The following is a 26,600-nucleotide window of genomic DNA, read 5'->3' on the forward strand; positions in this document are numbered from 1 at the left end:
TTAACTTAAAAAACGTAATCATATATAGAAAGTTTTAACATCATGATTAATCGACAGCTTATACATAAACTTTATAATCAATATTTAACATTTTCCCATACGAAAAATGCAAATGAAAAGAATAGGTAAATGTAAAAACGCCATATACAGGTATATGCAATACATTTTCATCAATGAGGTTAAACAACTACATGTTTTATAAAAATATACCTTAATATCATAAAATTGAAATTAAATAAAATGTTTTGAAATAAAAATATTGAAAAATAAATGCTTTATATACATACATGAATAAAAAGTTTATTTAAAAGCATCATATTGCTACGAAAGCCGATACAATGTAGGTACAAGGTAAGAAAAATATTTTATCTGGATTATTCGGCGGTTGCTAGAAAAATATATCTGGCGGCTGCTAGATAGTTTTCCTGCGGCCACCACAAAAATGACTGGGGGCGACCAGAAACTTATCTGGCGGCCGCCACTTAAATAACTAGAATTCGACAAATAAGTTTCATGCAGTTTAGACATGTAATCTAATAAAACATCAATTTTAAGTTAAGAGGTGAAGACCTTCTGAAGTGAATTTTTATATAAAGTGTAGATTTGATCTTTGCTGATAAGGCATGAAACTCTCAGATTTGACTACAAACAGAAGTTGTAGATGTCGTTAAAGGCAGAGATTTTAAGCATCGCCTTCAAAAATACCTAGGCTGTGTACCTCCATCAATCAAGTGCATTAAAGTACATCATTTGGTTCTACAACTTGATTGGCAAAAACACTACAATTTTATCTGGCGGCCATCAGATATTTCAATGGCAGGCGCTAGAAACTTATCTGGCGGCCGCCAGATAATACATTTTTTTTTTACCTTGCACCTACCAGCTTCAGTATATTGCAATGTATTTAATAATATGAATAATATTGATTACAGTCAAAAATATTTTATCATAATACGTAATATGTGAATAGCCAAATGATGGAAAAACCTATAATACATTGAGTGTTTCCTTTTCAATATGAAACTTAGAAGTATTTGCCCACATAGAGCTGCATTATGTTTTCAGCATAACCTAGCCAGGACTAATTTCCTCTCGCTTCCCAACTCTCCATAGACACTTAAGTTGCTTCACCAACTCTAGTCACTTCTCATTTAGAGAGTTTTAGAATTCATTATAAATGATTTGCTAGACCAGAGCGCATTTCGAAATACATGTGTAAATGCCGAAGATATGTGTTTAATCCTTAATCAGGCAGACATATGCGCCTAGACATTCAGACTTAAATTAAAACAATCCACATTCCCTGTATCAACCACATAAGGGCGTTTCTCTAGCATGTTGGAGCGTGGATTTCTATTTACAAGAAAGTCAAAAATATAACTATGCATGATAAATAACGTTAAGGAATGGACTTGCTCTAAAACTTATTTTTGTTAAGTCAGTCGGAAAATGTAAGAAAGATCCAGCATCTGAACCATGTCTGGTAGTGAGCAATCCTAGATGCATCATCAGTGCAAGTTTGGTCACGATAGGGCTTATAGCTACATAAGAATGAGACCCGCTTCAAAATCTTTAACCTGCTCACTCATTAAGTAAATGTAGGTCATATCCAGCATCTGAAGCAATCTAGTAGTGTGCATCCGTAGATGCATCATGAAGCAAGGCTGGTCAACAAGTGCTTACAACTGCTCTGCTCCAAAAACTTAAACCTGCTTTTAAAACATTTACCTGGACATTCTTTGACTGAAAATGCAGCATCTGAAACCTGACTCAGGTGACAAGGAAACATGCTAGATCAGGTGACTTTGATTAATGTAGGGAATAGATATACTTGAAAAAAATCTGCTTCAAAAACTTTTACCTGGAACACCGATGCCGACGGTATGAAGAAAGCTCCCCCAATTTCGAGGAGGTGAGCTAAAATGTGATGTTAACGTTATACGTTGGCGACAAAAAAAGTATCAAAAAGAAGATAGGATACGATAATGTTTTCTACTGTTAATATAATCGAGAATCTTCTTTAATTTAAAAAAATATATGCTACTTTTGGCTTAGTATTTTAACACAGAGTCAGATCAAGAAACCAGGATCTTCTAATATTAGATATGCAAATTTTATGCAATTTTCAATTTTTGGATATGAAGTGCACACGCGACACTCATCATATTTCAAGAAATTAGTGTGCAGAGTATATCTAATTACTGAACAAATTTAGGTGAGTGTCCCTCATGCACTTCATATTCTAAACATCGATTTATAAATGCCACCCATAAGCCTAATGTTAACGGATCTGAGGGTACATCTAAGTATATATCAGCTACGGTGTGAATTCATCTCATATTAACTTTTGAAGTGTAAATAACAAAAGTTAACATATTTATCTTGAATTCTAAACTAGTTTTGAAAAAATAAATTGAAATTTATTTTTATGAAAAAAAGTGGGCTGCTGAGCAGCCTTATCGAAAATCCCCCTTTGAAGAATTTTTCAGTGAAGAAAAATCATATTCCCTGAGGGCTTTGCCTTAAATCTTCTTATTTCCTGAACATTCATGCAATACATTGTCTATTATATGAAACAAGCCAAGCCCTTGAAAATAAACACAAACTTTCAAATTAGCACCACTCTTAATTAAATTCACTTTCAGTTTTATAAAAACCATTGAAAAACTTTACTCAACTCCTTTGGATACTTTACAGACAATTGTCTTCAATGTCTTTTCTTTTTTTCTTTTGTTTTTTTAAATCCTGGATGTTTATAAAACTCAATACTCTCTCATGTATCTGTTTTTAGAAACATCCAGAGAAAAATAATAATAGTCTTTATAAACTAGATGTTTCTAAAAACAGATACTGCAGCTGCTATTCATTACTGTGACATCATAATGCAAATACATAACAATGCCTTATATGAGAAAGTATTGAGTATTAGAAACATGGATTTTTTAAGACATTTCTTAATAACTGATAAAAAAAAAAATTAAACAATTGTAGCCTTTTGATTCAGTACAATCCCTAGATATATAGACCATAGGGAAAGCATATCGACCTCGCACTTCATGCTCGGCCGATATGGTTTCTGTATTAAAGGTCTACATGTATATATCTAGGGATTAATTGTATAATATTAATATTTTCTTTTTTTTTTGTTGTTTCATCTGTGGTATGATATCATTTCATTGTGTGTTATTTAGGTGTGTAAAGAGCTTGTTTTGCTGTAGATACCATTTTTGTAACATTTGTATCATTATAATTAGTTTATTGTATGAAATATAGAAGACCCTGAGGAAGAAAACTCTGTACAATGTTAATTATTCATCAAGTTATCTTAATAAATAGAGCATTATTATATATTGTATACTGTTTGATTATATTTGGAACAATTGTATCCTTATACATATATGATGTATTGTATGAGATTTTAAGGAAGTTCCTGGCAAGATCTTCGTACAGTGTATTAGACTTCATGTATAAACCTTCTCTTGATAATTAAATCATTATAATACTTTTATGTAAATTACTTGAATTTGATTCGTCGAGAAACATTATTTAAAAAACACTTTTATTACCCTCTGAATATTGAAACCGTGATCTCCAGTATTATAGAACTTAACAACAGTCAACATTGTTTGATGATGGGTGATATTCCAAATAATGTTGACTGCGCAGAATCTATGCGCACTCAGTTCAGCTTTATTTTTATAAAATATTTGTAAAAAAAAATTGTGTAAAAAATTGTATAAAACATTTTGTATAATATAATAAATACTGCATGTATTTTTGGGTAACATTGAAAATTTTCACCACTCGAAAACCATTAATTGGTAACCTTTGCTGTGTCTTGGTTGACATTGGTTTTCTTGGGGTGAACATTTTTAATGTAACCCTCAAATACATGCAGTATTTATGTAATATTCAAGGGCAATAAAGAATTTTAGAAAAAAAATTGAATTGAAAAAATATATATCTTATGTGTGTTGCAGAATATACTGTATTTTCAGTAAAATGGAGAGATTTGTACGACATACTTCCCCTTCTCACACAAAAGACATTCAACCAGAACTGTGCTCATTGAAGAGTGAGTCCTTTTATCTTAATCAGGAACTCAAAAAGGTAAAAAAAAATATATATATGATTATCTTTCCCAAACAAAGTTTGGGAACATATTCTTTTTACTATGTTTTGCATTACATATTTGTATTTTCTGATTTTGTCTCCAGTATTTTTTTTTGTTCGCAAGTGTTCTCAGAAACTCCTCTGTCTCACTCAATCAAGACTGAACCTTTAAACAGGCATGTTGTGTAGATGTGATCACTGAAGGTCATTGCATGTATGTGCATGAGCATGCAATGTGTAAAATGACTGGTATAATTAGAATAGCTTTCACTTTTCTGTTTTTTTGATGAAATGGTTTGAAACTCTGTATATATATATATGCATATATTTGTGGTGTAGACAGGATGATTTGGTCAAATTGGCATAAAAACACATACTTGCAGGTGCTTTTTGGCTCTGAATGGATGATACAAAAATATCTATTACTTTTATGTTTTTTTTTTCAAAATGCTTTGAATTTTAAATATAGGTACATGTATATAGTATGAGGTGTTTGGACATGATTTATACAAAAATTCTTGAAAATATGCACATGCATGCACTGCAATTTGATTGGCTGAACTTCTGAATAGCTATGGGTATATTTCATTTATACTTTTAAGTTTTTAATGAATATTTCCAAAATTTACACTATAACTTTATATTATTAAATTATATAAGGTGATTATATATATAAGAATTCTTGAAACATGTGATTGCATATGCACTGAAATCTGATTGGCTAACTCCTCATATGGCTTTATCTGCAGTGTTATCCAAAAAAAAAATTAAGTATAAAAAGTATTGCATAATATAATGAAGCTTGTAGGAAATGGGGCAGCAAAATGGAGTAGGGGAATCATTAGGGGAACATCTGTAATGGTTCCTACTTAGTTCTAGTATTACTAGTTACACAGTCAGTTAGGGACCTAATACGGAGTCATAAAGGTTGTGAAATGGAAATCCATACTGGGCGAGGCGAATTGGGAGAGGCTTTGCCATGCGCAATACGGATTTCCATTTCACACCCTGTATAACTCCATATAAGGTTTCTAACTGACCGTGTAACAAATTTATCCCGCTGAATACTTTTTTAAATATTTCGAAAAAAAACTTTGAGAATATTATCAAAATATCAAGATTTATGAGCATATTATCAAAATATCAAGTTTTAATCCAATAACAATCGACATAAAATATCATAACAAGTAACAAACTGTTTCTTAGCCGCCATTTTTATTTATAAAAACGACACTTCGAACAGAATAATGTGCACGATTTTAATATTACCCCTGGACGGAGACGTAATATGGAAAATTTCAGGGTGTCATGTGATTAGGTTTTATCCAATCAGCAATCTACAAATTTGTCTGAAGCGGGATAAATATTTATAAATGTGTTGAAAATCAAAATTTATACAATCATACCACTTATGCATATATATATTTATTTGATTTATTGAGTATGTAATTGTATGAGTGACTTCAGCTTGAGCAAGAAATGATATAAACACAAGTTCAAAATTTTATGACAATTGTTAGCTCACCTTGACAAAATTGAGATGAGTTTATGCAATACAATTGGCAGCAGCATCTGCATTGGCATGGGCATTTTTAGGAGCAAGTCCATTGCAAAGTAACTATAAGCCTAACTTGTACCAACCTTGCATGAATGATGGCAGATGCATCCATGGATGCACACTACCAGACTTGCTTCAAATGCTGGATCTGACCCACATTTACAGTTGAGGTACCAGGTTTAAGCTTCTGGAGCAAATCCATTTTGAAATAATTATAAATTCTTACTACTAGAACATGGTTAGCTCACCTATCACATTGTCATTTGTCCATTAACCTTTCATTTGTTCAACATCTTTACAAAATAAAATGGGCTTCAAATTTCAGACAGAAATTTATAAGAATTATTGGTTTAGTTATAGAGGATTTAAATTTGGTTATGAAAGGACCATGTATCATTCTAGCTAGAAAGTTAAAAAGCTAGAAATAAGTTTTTAATTTTACTGGTCAGAGGTGCAATCAAAATTTTTGACCACTGGTCAGTGTTTCATTGTCCCAGTTTACCAGAGAAGATTGAGCGTACCAAAAATTTACTGGTCCATCAGATTAGTGTATTTATAAAATGTGAATCATACATCAAAATCTATGGACCCTGGCCAATAGGTCACCTATGATTTCTAGTCCTCATGAGTTAAATTTGAGGATTCAGCTATGACAAGTGTACTCTCCATGCAACATGAATGGCATTTGGAGCTATAGATTGTTGTGTGCAAGATGATAGTTGTAATCCTAAGTTAATGCGTAAGATTTTAATTACCACTGAAACACACATTTTTTTCCTTTAAAAACCACTGTTACTGGTATTTGTTACAGAGAGGTATCACCAACACAGAAGTGGCAGATCCTCCTTTAAATTGTGAGATAGCTTACAGAACCCTTCTTACTTCTGATGGTGTTGAATTTTTGTCAGAACTTTGTCAGGAGTTTGATAAAGAAGTGACACAGGTAAACAACATTATGTCTGCTGTATGAAAATTAATACTGGAATGATGTTCAGTTTACTCAGGTCAAACAAATTGTTAAAAAAAATAATAATAAAAAACTGTAAATGTCTTTATTGTCAACATTATATTTTGTAAATGGTTATTATTTTTACATTTGAATAAAGTATTTTTTTCATCTTTATCTAGATGCTACAAGCTCGGGAACAAAGGAAACTGGAATTAAAACAATCAAGTCATCTCCCTGATTTCGATCCTAAAACTGCAAACATACGTGAATCAAATTGGACGGTTTCTCCAGTTCCCAGAAGGCTTCAGTGTCGTCATGTAGACCTTGGTGATGTGTCTCCTAGCAACAGAGCCCATTTTGTTGCTGCACTGAAATCTGCAGCACAAGGAATTCAGGTTTAAACAAATACAGAGTTATATACTTATGTGTTGAATAATGTTTAAAAACTCAGAATCTTGAATTTATTATGAAGGATGTTTAGCTTTGCATAAAAAAGCTGCTATATCCCTTTGGGTGTGCATGGTCCTATTGGTATACTGTATAAAGCTAGAGTTTTGCCATTGATCTGCATTTTCATGGCAGAGTACATTCATGAACAGTAAAATCAACTTGAAAAGAAAAAAAAAACACTCAAGTGAAAGGACAGAAAACCATGAAATTAAAATGTGAAAATACCTGTGATTAAAATCAATTCTGTAGTCAATAACTAACTAGTATTCTGATTTTTTTCTAAGAACACAGTTTAGGAAATGTCTTTCTGTTGTTGGAGAGATAGCAGATGTTACTTTACGATTCAGTATTGGTTGGTAAATGGTTGGTAAATGTACATTATTTGATGAAGTAGGCATACTAGACCATTGAAAATGGAACTTAATCACAACATATAACTAGTAACATCTCCAATGTTTGTATGATAAAAATAAAGTGAATTAGAAAGGAGGAAACAAGCAATATCAGAGGTTAAATTGGCCACCACAGATAAATGACATCCAGGTCTCTGGGACAGGAACCACAATTTGAATGGTGAAAGTAATGCTTATCATGGTGATTCTTCTGATAAGACATCATTTTTACACCAAACTCCTGTGGCAAAGTTAAGTGGCAATGAACACTTACGCAAAGATTTATTTTTTGAGATGTTGTTTTGGAACAGCATGATGGGTATTGTTAGATTGTCATTGGTTGTTTTTGAACAGCATGATGGGTATTGTTAGATTGTCATTGGATTCTTGACACACAATGACCATCTTACAAAACCACAACATATATGTAACATTCCACTATCTAAGCTGCCATGTCACATAAAACACTCCTTACTAAACTCAGTGAATATTGATATAACATATGTATCAGAGTTTCCTATGAAGTATGGTTAATAAATGTTGATTTAAGCTCAGAATTAGGTTAGTCTTTCTAGCTGTAAAATTTTAAATAATAAATCAGACTGAGAATATGTAAGCATGATGAAACAGAACACACACATTTTGTTATTTACATGTATTCAGTACATTAAATACTGGCACAAAACAACATAAAGTACCTGCTTCAGTATAAAATGCATTATTAAGAATTATTCATTTTCTGTTATCACTGCAAAGTGCAGAGCAAATCCTTACTTGAATCTATAAAAATCAAAATATATACAGGTATATATTCTGATATCATGTAAATGTGTTTATTCTTAGCAACTAACAAACTACTGCTTTTTCCCTTTATCAAAGTAGAACGGAATGACAACAAGATACTTAGTAATTAACTCACTCTACCTTCAGAAGTGTAATATTGACAAGTCCTTTTGTTTCCTTCTTCTGTCTCAATTCTGCAGGTAAAATTTTGAGATACAGTCAAACCTTGTTATCTCAACTTTATGGAACTCAAGAAAAAAATTTGAAGATATCCAAGATTTCAAGATATTGAGGTTAAAATACATAAAGAAAAAGTTGTTGAGACTTCCAACACAATTCAACCTATCTATGGTATTCCAGATATTGATGACTGAGATTCCAAAGTTCAACTGTTCATATCTATTTAGTATTCATCATCTGTATTTTCAGCATTGTTTTATAAAATAATTTACATTAACTTTTAGAGGTTGCTAAGTATGGAATTTAGAATTCCAAAGATTTATACACTGGGAAAATATCAAAATTTATGAACTCCAATGTTCAGATTAAGATCATTGGGGTATCATATTAAATAATTTTATTGTTCCTTGAGGAGAATTAGCATTATTTTTTGTGACCAGATATTTACTAAGGTTTCGCCACAGTGACACTTCACTGTCGATTTTTGACATATAAATTACTGTAAACCAACTATTATTTGCGTCAACTTTTATTTACGATTCGTCAGTTTGAAAACAATGCGACGATTAATTTTCACGACTGAGGAAACATTCTCTACAAAAACAAAGCAAAATAAATGGTTCGCAGCGATTAATATTCGCGAGTTAGTTTACAGTAGTTTACAGTTGGTTTACAGTATCTGATCTTTGAACATAAAAATTGAAAATATATATTATAAACACCTAATAAAATTCAAAGATTTTTAAAGAAAAATGTGCAGATATTTCAAATATATAGAAATATTAACAATTTTCTGCTATCCAGGCATACATTGTACCAAATCCTATATTCTTATCAAAATTGCCTTTTGACATTCCATACAGTTAAAATCTTTTATATGAAAATAAGGACCAGGAATAAGTTTAAGACTTCTATTCCAGTATAAAATTGTCTCAATATTGCATGAGATGAATACGTCTAGACAAGATTAAAGTAGTGTTTTACATCTTACATTCTGCACTATGAATTTCTTGTGATCAGTGCCCCCCAAAGAAGTGAAAATTCCGAGAGGGAAAAACATACCTGGAGATGCCTGGGTTCAGATTAAGTTTATTCCTTATGAAGTCAACAATTTATATTCATTTTATTACATAAAAGTTTCCATAGAAACTGTTTTCAATATTTAATTGTAGAGTTCTAATTCTCACCTCATGTATTTGTTGATTGCATACAGGTGTGTTAAATGTCAGTTGTCTATAAGTCTAACAGTTTGTGTGGGCTCCTACTGGGAACAGAGGCCTTAACTTCAGAGTGTCAAAGACCACCGTCCACACCCAATAATAAGACATCTTCAGCATTTCAGCAGAACGTCATCAATTATCAGAGTTAACAAACTTATCATGTTAGGATAACTTAGACAGCAGTTTTTTTTCCACGGGCTACTTCTTGCTGTAAATGTCAATTAAGAGAATGGTAAAATCATTGTTCTCTTGTATGAGTCTGTGCACATTACTTAGAATTATGAAAAAGAGCTGACTTGTTAATTATAAGTATGTAATACCTGACAATTTTCATAAGTTGGATGTAATTTGAAATGCCACCAAGGCAGTATCTACATATAAACTGTGTTGCCTACATATCAGTGATGAGAGCCAGAAGTGTATTGATCCACCTGATGTTACATTTAAATTTTGTGCAACTTTTACTTGGTAGTTGCATTTTGTACATTTTCAAGGGTAATTGTCTTATTCTTAAACTAATTATAAATGAAAGAAAATTAAATTATAAGGAATGAATATAATACCTACCCAATTAATACTGTAAAACCTGGGTTGGAACAGTTTATACTTTTTAAGAAACTGCTTCATAAATAAAATAAATAAATAAATAAAGCATAAACTGCCCCAAACCAGGTTTAAAATATACTGTAAAAATTGGGTAGCTTTTAAATTAATTTCAGAAATAATGAATCTTGAAATTTTTTTTTTAATTTCTATGGATTCAAATAAAAAAAGGGAATTTTCAGAGTATGTTATGGATAAATAAATATATTCAAGTTTTGGATGATGTGTCTTAAAGTAAGAAAGGAAAAAAATGTTAATTTAATACCGTATGTACTCGCCTATAAGTCGGTCCGCCTATAAGTCGGTTGTATTTTTTAAGCTAACATTAAAGGAATTGACATGCTATACTACCAATATTTTTATAACTCGCCTATAAGTCAGACAGGGGTTTTGGACCAAAGTTTCACTCCCAAAAAACCGACTTATAGGCGAGTATATATGGTAACTAGAGTCGAATGTATAAAATAGCAGTCTTATCTGGCTCATAGAAAAAAAAGAAAAACTCAGTATGTGTACAGCAAAACTCGAATATAGCAAACACGGATATAGAGAAATTATCATTATAACCAGATATAACAATGTAATAATAACAACACAACAACAAAGTCCTTACTGAACCATATGAAAAATTATCATTTATAATGAACATGGGTATAACAAGTTAACGGTTATAACAAAGTAATTTTTTACAATCCTAATGACTAATTATCAATATTTTTTTTAATACATATAATACATTTTTTTTCTCATAAATTTCAACAATCAGTATGATAAATAAGTACATACCTGAAATATTTCACTCCTTATTTGAAATTTAAAAATCTTATTTACATTTTACACATTCAAGATCTTTAAATTTCAGTGAAATCAATGTACTAATTAATGACTATTTTTTTGTTTCTGACATTGATAATGATAAATGAACTTCTGTTTTGTGACAAATTCATTCAAAGCTTTGTTATAAATTCACTATATACATATAACAAATTACGATTATAATAAACTTTTTTTATTTGGTCCCTTGAAATCCCATATTACAAATTAAGTTTTGCTGTATTTAATTTACAACATGCAACATTCACCCTTTTCACCCAAATTTTTAATGAATGGATTTTAAACTGGTTTTGAAATGAATAAAGGGTTCACAACTTTAGAGAAGCAAAAGTTTGAAATACATGTAGGTCAATTTTTTTTTCTGCATAATTAAATATTACACAAGGTATCATTAACATTTAATAAAATAATGTCTATTTTGCAGACTGATTTTGATGACGGACACTGTCCCACATGGGCCAATCAGCTTCAGGGTTTATACAATGTATACAGAGCCGTACACAACACTATACCAGGTATATTATATCATCAACCATTACAGAATAGTCCAACTGGACTTGATGTTCCAATAAACACAAAAATATTTTACCAATGAGAATACACAGGTACTTTGTATCTTTGATTCATGTACTGGGTATTAGGCCATTTATTTATGTTATGTAACACAACAAACATTCAACCCATAAAATGTATGTTCCTTGACTTTTTAATTTTATTGAAATGACAGGTGTACCAAACATAGAGGATGCTCCGGTTCTAATGCTGAGGCCCAGAGCCTGGAACATGGTGGAACACAACCTCATTGTAGGTGATCAAAAATTTAGAATGTCAGTGTTTGTTGTTCTAAGAGGTCAAGAGAGAAACAGATTTGTCATTTTTTTATGCCCCGCCATGAATATGGCCGGGGCATATAGTGTTTGCCATGTCCGTCTTCCGTCCTTCTGTCCTTCCGTCACACTTTGCGTTTAGCTCTGTTCAAAGCTTAGTTTCAAAGAAACTATCCAAGATATTTTTATCAAACTTCATATGCTGATAGATATTGATGAGAGCTATGCAACTGCATCAACATTTTTTGACCTTGACCTTTCCTTTGACCTTGTCCTCACTTTTCTTAAATTAGTGTTTAGCTCAGTTTTAAAGATACCATTCAAGATAGTGTAATCAAACTTCATATGTTGATACATACTGATGTAAGCTATTCAACTGCATCAACATTTTTTGACCTTGACCTTTCTTTTGTCCTTGACCTCACTTTTCTTGAATTAGTGTTTAGCTCAGTTTTAATGAAACCATTCAAGATATTTTTAACAAACTTCATATGCTGATGCATACTGATGAGAGCTATGCAACTGCATCAACATTTTTTGACCTTGACCTTTCTTTTGACCTTGACCTCACTTTTCTTAAATTAGTGTTTAGCTCAGTTTTAAAGATACCATTCAAGATAGTGTAATCAAACTTCATATGTTGATACATACTGATGTAAGCTATTCCACTGCATCAACATTTTTTGACCTTGACCTTTCTTTTGACCTTGACCTCACTTTTCTTGAATTAGTGTTTAGCTCAGTTTTAAAGAAACCATTCAAGATATTTTTAACAAACTTCATATGCTGATGCATACTGATGAGAGCTATGCAACTGCATCAACATTTTTTTACCTTGGCCTTTCCTTTAACCTTGACCTCACTTTTCTTAAATTAGTGTTTAGCTCAGTTTTAAAGATACCATTCAAGATAGTGTAATCAAACTTCATATGTTGATACATACTGATGTAAGCTATTCCACTGCATCAACATTTTTTGACCTTGACCTTTCTTTTGACATTGACCTCACTTTTCTTGAATTAGTGTTTAGCTCAGTTTTAAAGAAACCATTCATAATATTTTTATCAAACTTCATATGCTAATACATACTGATGTAACCTTTTCAACTGCATCAACAATTTTTGACCTTGACCCTTGACCTCACTTTTCTTAAATTAGTGTCAAACTTCATATGCTGATACATACTGATGTAAGCTATTCAACTGCATCAATATTTTTTCACCTTGACCTTTCCTTTGACCTTGACTTCACTTTTCTCAATTTGTGTTGAAATGTTGCATTACTAATATACCCTCGGCGGGGCATTCATGTCCTATGGACATATTTCTAGTTTTAATCATTGTTGAATTAGGAGAGAGGAGAGGGAGGAGCATGAATTGATTAGTTAAATCAACATTCAGGAGAGGAACTTATTGATTGATCATCAGTGAATTGAGAGAATTTGTTGCAACTAGAACACAATTGACCATTTCTGTCACTTGAATTTTTTTTTTCATCATTATATTTTGTGGTCATAAGAGAGAGAGAAACAAGTTGATGGTCATTTAACAAAGATTGTGGGATCTTTGATATAATTTCCTTGTTTTATATGAAACATAAGTTCTAACAGACATGCTTTATTTTTATAGGTGAATGGTCAGGAAGTTCTAGGTCCACTATTTGATTTTGGACTTCTTATGTTCCATAATGCTCGTATTCTGTTGGAGAAGGAGTGTGGACCTTATTTCTACCTATCCAAAGTGAGTTTTTATATTCCACTGTGATAATTTAGCATTAAAATATTAATATATGGAGTATTATTGAAATGACTTTTTATTATATTTTTATCAAAATATTTTTAGCATTTTAATTTTGTTTAAGGTAATATAACAATCTGAATTTTGTTTGACAGATATATTTTTTTTTACATCAATTTATTTTTTTTTTCTCACCATTTTGATTTTAGCCATTAAATTTCTTTGTGGTTATATAGTTTGTTTAAAGAGACATAATTAATGAGTCAAAATCATTCTTTTATGATATTGTATCACAAATTGAAAGATTTATATAAAAAAAAAATATTAAGGAAAAAAAACAAACTCAACACTACAGTGAAACAAGCAAAGAGTGCAAAATGTAGTTGCCAGAAAAACAAAGATTCTATTTACTGCATTGTTGTTATCGTCCATTTCAAGGTCACGTAACCTTTATTTATTGTGTAAAACTCGTAAACAACATTGAATTGGAGCATGCAAAGAAAAGGAATATGATCTGATTATCTTTTTTGAAGACTGTATCAAAATCCTCTATCAACATATCACTTCTTGGGATTTGAGACCATGCATGGTAACTTGTTCAACTGTTCTGCGCACATACCATATAGGTTTCAGATGCTGCATTTTCAGCCAATATTTTCATAAAAATTACCAGGTCAATGTTTATGGAGGAGATTTAAGTTTTTGGTTGCTGGATCTGACCTAAATTTTCCAGATTAGTGATCAGATTAAATTTTTTGGAGCAGGTTCATTCTAAAATAACTACTGTGTAAGCCCTATGGTGACCAAAGTTGATGTTTGATGCATCTAAGGGTTGCACACAACCAGGCTTGCTTCTGATACTGGATCCAACCTACATTTTGCAGATGGGTAAATAGGTTAAAGTTTTTGGAGCAGGTCCATTCCCAAGTAAATATAAGCCCTACATAGACCAAACTTGCATGGGTGTTTCACTTAGGAATGACCATATCAGACATGCTTTGGATTCTGAATATGACCTACATTTTCTGGATGAATAACCAGATTGAAGTTTATTCCCAGGTTACTATAAGCTCCTGCTTACCAAACTTCCATGTTTGATTCATCTAGGGATGCACACATAACTAGACTTGCATCAAATGCTGAATCTTACTTATATATTCCTGATGATGAACAGAAAAAGGTTTTGGAGCAAATCCATTCCCAAGTAACTAAAAATCCTACCCAGACTAAACTTGCATGATAAATGTTGCATCTAGGGATACACACTACCAGAACATTTATTTGGTGGGAGACATTGCCTTACTCAAAGATAACATTCCTTGAGTTGAGCTGTGTAATCTTTGATCACCTATGTTTTAGGTTCTGAAACCTGTAATTTTGTCAAACCTAATACTTTCAAGAATTAAACAAAATTTGCATGAGGCATGCAAAAATTCTCTTTTTTCCCCTTAATTTTCCTGTTTTTGCATTAATGTGTCTCTTTAATATATATTTTTAATGATATTGATCACTAAACTGATGTTCAATTTTTTTTCATCAAACTAGTCTTAGCATTTTCAAAATTTAATTATCGTAATTTAACATTCTGAATATAGCTAGTTTTCGATAGGCCTGAATTTAGCAAGAGTTATTTCCCATTGGCTGCCATATTGGAGGTCCAACTAGCGAATTTTCCTCTTTGAGCAACCAAAATTACGTATTAAAGGAAGCTTGTGTTAACATAAATTTGTAAGAAAAATTGTGCTATCTTCACCCATTTGCCCAGTAAGACAAGTTTAAATTGGTTGAATAATGAAGGAATTCGGGTTTGTGTACCTCCAATATGGCGACCAACAGGAAATAACTCTTGTTAAAATCATTTCTATTGAAAACTATCTATTGTTCAATGTTTGTTTTTCATGATATTAAATTAACATGACTTTTTTCTGAATATTTCTTTTAAGGTAATGGACCTATTTTTTTTTAACAATACTTATTATCTTTTGAAGCTTGAAGGCAGTAAGGAGGCTGCAGTATGGGATGCTATTTTTAGTTGGACTGAGAAAAAGGTACGTGTTCAATCAGGGATATTTTAGGGGTCGTAGAGAGCCTATATTCTGTCCCATTCCCAATAGTAAAAAGTATGTGCCTTTATCAATTTTATAAAAGAAAATTCCCAAAAGACAATTGAAACAAATATGGTTAAAAAAAATTCCGGACTCAGTCACATGTATATATCAGTAATGGTGTTCCAAAAAAAAATCTAAAAGGCATGCTTCAAAAACTGATTTACTGAATGTAAAATAAGTCAATAAATACCTTGCAAATGAAAAAAAAAATCTTATTGAGTTTATTTAAAAAAATGATAAATATGATATTTTTTTCCCAATTTCAACCAAATGTCACTATTTTTTCCCAAATGGAAAGGCCCAGGCCCTTGATTTTAAGACTTAAAAAAACCCTGACAATATTAACAAAAGATACTGTTACCACACCTGTATACACCTATTTCATGACAAGGAAGAAAATGTCAAACTTTGCCTGTAGAATTTATAGTAATCCTTACTTAAATAGCTTCAGTGTCAAATTGATGGAAATTAAAACATTCTTATGTAGAGTAGGTTCAAAGTTGTTCACATCTATATACCATTTGGTACTAGATAGAGCTTTGTTAGTGCTCTAGTGATTTAAAAAGAAATAGGAATACAGAGAAGTATTAAATTGATAAAGAACATTCTTATTGACAATGATTGACAGCTGAAGCTGCCACATGGATGTGTAAAAGCCTGTGTGTTGATTGAGAATGTGCTGGCCTCTTTTGAGATGCATGAAATTCTGTATGCCCTGAGGGATCATTCCCTGGGACTTAACTGTGGGATTTGGGATTACTCAGCATCTTTCATCAACAAATTTGGTAAGATTGATATGTCCATCTTGTATGGCTGAAGTACTGCAATAAATTACTAACAGTTTATGAAAATATCTGATTCTATTAAGATTTTTTAGCTCATCTGACACAAAGGCTCAAGTGAGCTTTTTGATCAAAATTTGTCGGTTGTCTGTCATTGTCATCATTGTAAACTTTTCACATTTTCATCTTCTTCTCAAGAGCCACAGGGCCAATTTCAACCAAACTTGCCACAAAGTATCCTTGGGTAAAGGGGATTCAAATTTGTTCAAATGAAGGGCCACGCCTTCTTCCAAGGGGAGATAATTAAGAATTAGTGAAAAATTAATGGCATCATTTAAAAATCTTCTTCTCAAGAACCACTGTGCTAGAAAATATAAAAATCATGTGGAATTATCCTTAGGCAATGTAGATTCAAATCTGTTCAAATCATGACCCCGGGGGTAGGGTGGGGCCACAATGGGTGATCAAATTTCTACATAGGGAAAATCTTTAAAAATCTTCTTCTCAACAACAGCAAAGCCATGATTGGTCATATTTATGTGAAAGCTTTGCGAGGTAGTGTAGATTCAAATTTGTTCAAATCATGACCCCCAGGGGTAGGGTGTCGCCAGAGTTGGCAATCAATGTTTTACATAGGAATACATATGGAAAATCTTTAAAAATCTTCTTCTCAAGAACAGCAAAGCCATGATTGGTCATATTTATATGGAAGCATCCTCAGGTAGTGTAGATTTATATTTGTTCAAAGCATGACCCCCAGGGGTAGGTTGGGGCCACAGTGGGTGATCAAAGTTTTACATAGGAAAACATAGGGAAAATCTTAAAAAATCTTCTCAAGAACAGCAAAGCTGTGATTGGTCATAATAATATAAAAGCATCCTCAGGTAATGTAGATTCAAATTTGTTCAAATAATGACCCCTATAGGAGTATAGAGGGGCTGTAACAGGGGATCATAGTTATACAAAGGAATATAAAGGATATATGAATAAAAAATTCTTCTTAAGAACGTCAAAGCCATTTTTAGTCATATTAAATCAAAAGCATCCTAAGGTGATGTAGATTCAAGTTGGTTCAAATCATAACCCCCAACCCCCTTTTTATATTCAAATATTTCAATACTGAACTGATTTCTGCTTTTTCCTAGTGAAAGTGCTCAGGTGAGCGATGTGGCCCATGGGCCTCTTGTTTTTGTTTGTGGTAGATACTTAAGGAATGAATTTAATAGCTACCCATTTTATACGGTATAAACTGGGTTGGGGCAGTTTATGCTTTATAAACCGAGAAGCAGTTTATAAAAAAGCGTGAACTGTTCCAACCTAGTTTATACCATATAAATTGGGTAGCTATTAAATTCATTCCTTATAATTTAATTTTCATTCATTTTGGTGTAAGTAAAAAAGATGATTGTCCTTAAAAAATGACTTCAATTTGTACAAAACTTGAATGTAACGTCAGGCGGATCGATACGTTTTTGACGCAAGTCATTGTGACATAGGCAACCCATTTATACAATACATGTATTAAGTAAATTTTTTATCCATTCAAATAAAGCGTTACAACCAGAATTAAATTATTATTAGATAAAATAAGATTTTTATTTTTATATGTATGAATTAAAGAATTCTCCAGTAAATGCATCTGAAGTTGAATAGTAACATTAACATATTTCTACACAGGTCACCGTCGGGACTTTTTATTACCAGATAGGAACAAGTATGTGTCTATGGATCGCCATTTTCTGAAGAGCTATATGGATTTAGTGGTGCAAACCTGCCACCAACGGGGTTGCCATGCTACTGGAGGAATGGCAGCATTGTTACTACCTAAAACATCCTCAGAAAATTATGAAAAATATCAAATGATTCAAAACAAAGTTCTAAGGTAAAGTTTAAAATTTCAAAAAGTTAATGCATAAATGCTTATGTCTTTTCTTTACAAGTTTTTTTTTCCTGTTTTAAGCAGATTAATGGTGTATCCTAATTTGAACCATAAAATCACAGTTTTTGAGATAATTAGTTTGAAAGTCACATGACATCATATGTGAGACACCTTTAAAACCTGCTTGAAGGCTCAAGTGAGCTTTTCTGATCGAAACTTGTCTGTTGTATGTCATTGTTGTTTACTTCTCACATTGTCATCTTCTCCAGAACCATGGGGCCAATTTCAACCAAACTTGCCACAGAGTATCTTTGGGGATTATAAAGGGGATTTAAATTTGTTCAAATGAAGGGTGCCACCCTTTTCCTAAAGGAGATAATTAAGAAATAGTGAAAATTGGCTGGGGTAAAAATCTTCTTCTCAAGAACCACTGAGCCAGAAAAGGTGAAGCTTACCTGAAAGCTTTCTGAGGTAGTGTAGATTCAAATTGTTCCATTCAAGACCCCTGGGGTAATGTGGGGCCACTATGTAAAATGAACTTATAAACACTGAGTCTTTCTTACAGAGCTAAACAGACTGAGATTGAGGCAGGTGTTGATGGATTTATGGTCTATGACATACGGTTGGTGGTACCATCTCAACAGGTTAGTTTAAAAATAAAATCTTCAACTGATTCAAAATAACATACCATATTGGTAAAAATAGTTTTATTATTTTGTTATCTTTTATATTTTTGAATGAAAAATTACCCTTGCATTCCTAGATGTGGAAAAGGTTAACCTCATCAGACAATCAGTTTTCCAAGTCAAGGTCAGAGGTCAAGGTCACCAATAAAGACTTATTACTGATGCCATCAGTAAGTAATTAAGTTTGATGATATCAGTGTTATGTTTGATACTGTCAGTTGGTCTAATATTAACATTTTTCACATTTTACAGGGAGGAGTTACAGAGACAGGTTTAAAACATAACATTGCTGTTGGTATCCTCTTTATTGAAGCTTGGCTCAGAGGTTTGTTTCCTATACATGAGAATGTTTTAAATTTTAATATGCAGTTTACAGGATCTATTTAAATTTTAAGCTCACTAGAGCTGAATGGTCAAGAGAGCCTTTCAGATCACATTTTGTCCGGCATTCGTCAGTGAGTCTGTAAACTTTAACATTTTTTGAGCTTCTATAGAACCACTGGGCTTCAATCAAACTTGCTTCAAAGCACCCTTGGATAAAGGGGATTCAAATTTGTTCAAATAAAGAGCCATGCCCTCTTTCAAGGAGAAATAATCAAGAATTAGAGAAAATTTTGTGACATCATTTAAAAATCTTCACAGGAATCACTTGGCCAGAAAAGATAAAAGTTATGTAAAAATTTCCTGACATTGTGTAGATTCAAGTTTTTTTCAAATCATGGGCCCCAGGGTTAGGGTTGGGTCACAATAGGAGATTGAAGTCAAACATGGAAATACGTAATGGAAAATCTTTAAAGCTTCTTCTGCAAAACAGCTGAGCCATGATTAGTCATATTGATATGAAGGCATCCCAAAGTAGTGTAGATTCGAGTTTGTTCAAATCATGGTCCCTGGGGATAAGGTAGGGCCACAATAGGTCAGAATTTAACATGGGAATATATAGGAAAAAATATTTAAAAATCTTCCTCTAAAGAACAACTAAGCCATGATTAGTCATATTCAAATATGGAAGCATCTTCAGGTAGTGCACATTCAAATTTGCTCAAATCATGGCCCCAGGGAGTTGGGCCACAATAGGAGATCAATAGTTTAACATGGGAATATTCAAGAAAAAATCTGATGATGAAGAACAGCAGTACCATGATTAGTCATATCAATAGAAATCTTCCTGACATAGTGTAGATTCAAGTTTGTTCAAATAATTGTCCCAGAGAGTAGGGTGGAACCACAATAGGGGATCCAAGTTTAACATGGGAATATTTAAAAATCTTCAGAGAAGAACAGCTGAGCCATGATTAATCATATTGAATTGGAAGCAGGGGTTATTATGAGATCAAATTTAATGTAATGCATGTGTACTGGGGGAAAATGTTTAAAAATCTTCTCAAGAATAGCTTAACCATGTTAGTCATATGGAAGCATTCCAATACACTTTGTGGAATCAAAATTTTCTTGGGAATAGAGGGGAAAGATCTCTTAAAAATCTGAAGAAAAGCAGGGCCAAGGTGAATCAGGCAACTTGTGGCCCCATGGGTCTTATGCTCTATATGTTTACTTCTGATTTCACAGGTGTGGGTCATTACTATTACAAAGGAGCTGTAGAGGATTCAGCCACCGCTGAGATATCTAGGTCACAGGTAAGAACTAATTACAAAATACAGATTGGCACAGGTACTTGATGTTTTAAATACTTTTATTGATAAAAAAAATTTCCATACTATAATAGTAAAAAGGTTCGTAACAGTCGCATTCTTGAATATTTCAGCTGAACTTCACCTCAATTTTGGCTACAGTGTGTTTAGAATTAAAGTATTCAACTGTTTCTCAAGTATTTACTTTAACTATGTGTCAAATGTTGGACTATTCAACTGAAATCACATAACATCCTCTCCATTTCTTAAATATGGTTTCAAACTCAATCTACTGCTTTTAGACAAAAAATGCAAGATGGCGACCGTGACAAACTTTGTTATCCATTTAATGTACATGTACTAGACATGATTTGGATTCATTTTCCATATGAGTGACCAGGATAAGGTTTTTGGGGCAAGTCCACTCCCAAGAAACTATGAACCCTGTCTGGACCAAACTAGCATCTAGGGATACACATGATGCTTCTAGGGATACACATTACCAGACTTGCTTTGGATGCTGGATCTGACTTACATTTTCTGGATAAGTGACCAGATCAAAGTTTAAGGAGTAGGTCCATTCCCAAGTAATTATAATCTTATCTGGACCAAAGCTGTATGGATGAAATATGTAGGGATGCACACTACCAGACTTGCTTCAGATGCTGGATCTGACCTACTTTTTTGAAACAGTTCTATTCCCCAGTAACTCTAAGCCCTACCTGGACCAATGTTGAATGTAATGTATCTAGGGATGAAAACTACTAAACATTCCTCAGATGCAACATGTGACAAACCTGGATGATCTGACTTATATTTTCAAGATTAAAGATTATTGAAACAGTTAAAAGTTTTTGAAACATTCCCAAGAAATTAAAAATCCTACCCAGAACAAACTTGCATGGTTGTTGCATCTACATAAGCACAATACCAGAACATTCATTTGATGAGAGACATTACTCGACTTATAGATACATCGGTGTAGGTGAGCTTCACAATCTGTGATTACCTATGTTTTTTCTTAAATTGAGAACTTTGCTAAATTACAATTTATTCAAAGGTATAATAAATGTACACTGTCTTTATACAAGCTACAGTGCATCTTATTAATATTTCTACAGATTTGGCAATGGATCAGATTTCAAGCCATTCTAGAAGACAATGGCAAACAAATAACCATGGCGATGGTGAAGAACTTAATCAGAGAGACGACACAGGAGATGTTTTGGTCATCGGAGAATTCTCATTTTGTGACAGAAAAAGACAGACAGAGACTTCTTACAGCTGCTCAAATGTTCCAGGAAATTGTGTCTAAACTAGATTTCCCAGAATTCATCACTACATATTTTAATTTGGATCACACATTTTTAAAGAGCCAGGCTTCGTTTTCATTTGTTAGTATGTCAGCTTTGGAATCTCATTTGTGAAGAAGTTTGATCTGGTGGTAGAACCCGGTGTTCATTGATCTGTGAACATTGTATACTTGTAGTCATTCCATTATGTATGTATGGACTTATTATTTTATCAAAGATGGCATGCTAAAATATATTTACTCAATACAATTTTTGTTCAACCAGAATAGTTTTTGTAGTATTGAAGTGTCCATCTGTCTGTCTGTGAAATGCACTTTCTCCTTCTGTTTTAGCCTGTTTTGGTCTGAATTTAGTAAAACTTTGCACACAAGACTAAATCAAGAGACATAATTTTGTTTATTAGTTTTTATTATAATTTACAGTGTTTGCCATAGTGACTAGACATAGAGTAATCTCTTTCATTATTTGAAATCTGTATACAGGGAAATTTTTGCCCCAATTTTATTTTTGTCCCATTTGCCCTACCTTCATAAATTTAAAGTGGGGCGAATTCAAAGAATACAATATAATTAGTTAAACAGAACTATGACTGGGCAAATTTAAAACAGGGCAAAATTGTTTGCAAGTGTGAAAGGGCAAAAATAACCCTACATACAGTACTACTCTTTCATTTTTTGTCTGATTTCATTATATATTTCATTATTTCAAAATACTACTTCTCATACAGAAGGCATATACATGTAGTTTTGGGTCTGTCCATTTGTCTGTTTGCAAACACCTTAACCTTGGCCATAACTTTTAAGAGGTTGGAGCAAAGGCTGTCATATATCACAGTATATTCCTTGTGACAAGATTTTTTTGGGGTACCAAACATTTCTGACTCCATGTCCTTTACCTTGGCATTTGACCTACTTTTGAAAGACTTAGGCCTTGGTAATTTCTCAACAGTTGGTGCTAGTGCTTTCTTATTTCACATGTGTATTCCTTGTGACAATACCTTTCTTTAACTATTACCAATATTTTTGACCTCATGGCCTTGACCTTGGAGTTCAACCTACTTTTGAAAGACTTTATCCTTGGCCATAACTTCTGAGCAGTTGGTCCTAGGGCTTTCATCACAGATTCTGTATTCCTAAGATTGAATAATGTATGAAATCATAACAGAATGCTACTTTTCTGAATTTTTTTGTCTGATTCAGTGAAACATCTATTTCTAAATATATAATGCTTTTTCTTTGATTTTACATTACAGTAAACAGTGTGTTACCTGTCACTGATCTGCCTTGATAATACATGTATTAAATTGTTACAGGTTTAATACTTTCAGTTTGTGTAATAGTACATTGTACATCATGTGAATCAGTAATTACTAGTACATTATACATCATGTGCATTAGTAATTACATGTCATTAATAGATGTATTGTTTATCCTGGTGCTTGTCCATTTCAGATAACATAATATATAAATCACAGTCATCAGGTGTGAATGTAACATTGTATTTACAAAGATTGTTTATTTTCCATGTCTTTCAGAAGTATAGGGGCATTTTTAGCTCACCTGAGCCAAAGGCGTAAGTGAGCTTTTCTGATTGAAGGATGTCCAGCATCCTTCTGTCGTGTGTCATCTGTAAACTTCTCACATTTTTGACTTCTTATCATGAACAATAAAGCCATGATTAGTCATATTTATATGGAAGTGTCCTCAGGTAGATTCAAATAGGGTGGGACCACAATAAGTGATATAGCTGTATTGTGACATAAAAATATATAGGGGAAAACCCTGCTGATGGAGCACAGCAGCTCCATAGTAACTCAGGTGAGCAATGTGGCCTATGGGCCTCTTGTTTTTGTTTTGCATTTATCTTATGAAATATTTTTGTACTACATGCTTATATTTTTATTATTGGTGAAGAGCATTAAAAAGATTATTTCAGTAAACAGTCTTTATTGTTTTGTCATATAGATCCCAAATCAAAATATTGATGCCTCATGGTAACTAATCTTTTCATGTTTGTTCTAACATTTATGTTAGGTACCATGAGTACCTTTCCCTCTATAAACCTTTATTTTCTGGAGAAGTAGAGGAGGGATAGAGAAAAACTTTAGATATTAGAGGCACTTTATTAGGTCAAGGTCAAACATAAAGATTATTGATAGGACAATTACTCAGTTAAATGATATGATGTCTTCAGTACCTTTCTTTGTATTGATTACATATGTAAGGTTAGAGGAAGCCTATAGAGATTTGGGTCAAGATTATTTATGACCACTACATATATATGTTTGATGTGATATTTAAGTATATTAATATAATCAGCAGGCTATCTATGCACTTACAAGGTGGAGAAAGATGCATAAGGATACTGGGTTACTTTGTCAAGGTCAGTACTATTGATATGAACATTACATAAAGATGTGATGCACTAACGTATGTTTCTTTCTATCTATAAAATAACTTTCATAAAAAATATTAACAAAGATCAGGGAAACGCAATTTTGGGAGCATAATGGTCAAAAATACTTGTTTTCCCAGAACAAACCTTATGCAACTTATAAATTACATAAGCAGAAGATTTTGTAAAGAAAGACATTTTTTAATATCATAATTTCATGTCATAAAGTTGAATCTGATTCGTCAAGGAACATTTGTGAAAAAACACACTGCTACCCTCTGAATGATGAAACAACACCCTTCAGCGTGATGGAATGTTGCAAGTCCACAATGATTGACAATGGGTGATATCCCAAACATGAGGCCTAATTAGGAACTTAACGGTCACCTGAGTATATTACAACATTGTAAAGGATCCATAGAAGTATAAAATAAAACAAAAAACTGATAGATGAAGCTAACGTATTTTTGTCTCATTATTTTCAACTCTAGCTGACCATTAGAAACTATGAATTTCAAAGTACTTTTTGTATTACATATTATGAAAATTCTTGTATAATTTTCTTATTCAATTAACCTTTCAATTACATTTAACAGTGATTAATTATCATATGTGAATAGCAAAGAGGAATAACTTAGATAACTTAGAATACAACTTAGTAGAGCCCTGCCCAGCACCAGTACACTTGACCAAGTGGTTTAGAATTTCAAAACTCTGGTAAAAATACCCTTGCTTATTACACTTTGTACTCTGCCTTCCAGATACCCAGGAGCAGAGAAAAAGATTTTCAAAGAATACTGCATTTTCACTACAGATTTAACACAAACCCCACCCTTACACCAGAACTCCTTACCCAGGGCCATGAAATTCACAATTTTGGAAGAAGCACCCTTGCTCATCATAACTATGCACTTAGTATATTGCTAAATACCCAGGGGCAGAGAAGATTTTCAAAAAAAAAATAATGCATTTTCATGAGACTGTATGTGTACTTAAAAAAGCGGGCTTCATATTGTAGCGGCTTTGGCGTAGACAACGATGTGCTTATTCATAAATCATTTATAAATATAATATACTGCACAGACATGTATAGCACTAATTCATGATTTCGCCATACCCAGTGATTGCGCTAAATTTTGAATATGCCAATTAATGTACATGTACAGTATATTCAGCAGAGCTTCACCCTAACACAAAACCCCCTGACCCAGGGGCTATGATTTTCATATGTTAGTAAGAGGCATCCCTGCTGCACATCATAACCATGCAATTAGTTTATCTAGTAAATACCCAGAAGCAGAGAAGAAGATATTTGAACAATTTATGTATTTTCAATCTCTGATCTAAAGAGCCCCACTCTAACTCCAGAACCTCTGACCCTGAGGCCATGAAATTCACCATTTTAGAGGGGGCACCGTTGCTCATCATAACCATGCACTTAGTTTATCTGCTAAATACCCAGAGGCAGAGAGGATGATTTTAGAAGAATTAATGCTTTTCAATATAAAATCAAACAGTCCTGCCCTTAAACCAGAACCCCTGACCCAGGGGCCATAAAATTCAGAACTATTGAAGAGACACCCTTGCTCATCAAGCAGTAACTGTGGGAGCAGAGAAGATTTTCTAGGAAATAATGCATTTTCCCAAAATGCCAAAAATTTCACAATTATGGAAGAGGCACCCTTGCTCATCATAACCAAACACCTAGTTTATCTGCTAATATACAGGGGGAGAAAAGATTTTGAAAGAAATTATGCATTTTCATGATATGATCATTATAACCCCACCCTAATTCCAGAACCACTGATCCCTGGGCCATGAATTTTACAATTTTGGTACAGGGTACAATCATGTCAACAGTTGAGTTTGACTGTTTGATGTTCAAAAATAAAAGAAGATTTTTAAAGATAGCACTAATTTTGATGGTTATAGCCCCACCCCTCAGGACCTAGAGGGCAGGGACTATGAAATTCACAATTTTTCTACCCCTTTACCCATTGATGCTATATGATTGGTTGAAATTGGGCATTCAGGTCCAATGGGCTTTTTTCTGTATTTACATTTCCTTTGGGTCAGGATACAACTTTTAATCATAGTAAACATTCTTGCTTCTGTTAAAGCCGAGTTTCCTTCTTTCAATATATGATCTGGATAAGAATTAC

The 26,600-nt window shown here is 32.8% G+C and overlaps 1 protein-coding gene across 2 annotated transcripts in view; it reads left to right on the top strand.

The window, feature by feature from the left end:
- The window catches only part of LOC133173135 (malate synthase-like), a 32,386-nt gene extending 8,403 nt beyond the window's left edge, over window positions 1-23,983 (top strand). Inside the window, exons 2-16 of one of the 2 annotated variants that reach the window (XR_009718996.1) lie at window positions 3,999-4,110; window positions 6,483-6,614; window positions 6,800-7,015; window positions 11,507-11,597; window positions 11,810-11,886; window positions 13,538-13,648; window positions 15,634-15,693; window positions 16,382-16,538; window positions 18,213-18,417; window positions 18,980-19,058; window positions 19,178-19,270; window positions 19,353-19,425; window positions 20,670-20,737; window positions 21,853-23,398; window positions 23,641-23,983. Coding sequence is in view for 1 of the 2 variants with exons in the window: in XM_061308075.1 (XP_061164059.1) it covers window positions 4,003-4,110; window positions 6,483-6,614; window positions 6,800-7,015; window positions 11,507-11,597; window positions 11,810-11,886; window positions 13,538-13,648; window positions 15,634-15,693; window positions 16,382-16,538; window positions 18,213-18,417; window positions 18,980-19,058; window positions 19,178-19,270; window positions 19,353-19,425; window positions 20,670-20,737; window positions 21,853-22,158 (1,776 nt within the window). In the remaining variant the exon portion in view is untranslated. Of the gene's footprint in view, window positions 1-3,998; window positions 4,111-6,482; window positions 6,615-6,799; window positions 7,016-11,506; window positions 11,598-11,809; window positions 11,887-13,537; window positions 13,649-15,633; window positions 15,694-16,381; window positions 16,539-18,212; window positions 18,418-18,979; window positions 19,059-19,177; window positions 19,271-19,352; window positions 19,426-20,669; window positions 20,738-21,852 lie in introns of both variants that reach the window. The other variant, XM_061308075.1, reaches the window with a different exon arrangement.
- The last annotated feature ends 2,617 nt before the right edge of the window (window positions 23,984-26,600 follow it).

The sequence above is a fragment of the Saccostrea echinata genome, unplaced genomic scaffold, assembly GCF_033153115.1.
Source record: "Saccostrea echinata isolate AGI-Se365-2 ecotype Australia unplaced genomic scaffold, CSIRO_AGI_Sech_v1 ptg000056l, whole genome shotgun sequence".
Lineage (NCBI taxonomy): Eukaryota > Metazoa > Mollusca > Bivalvia > Ostreida > Ostreidae > Saccostrea > Saccostrea echinata.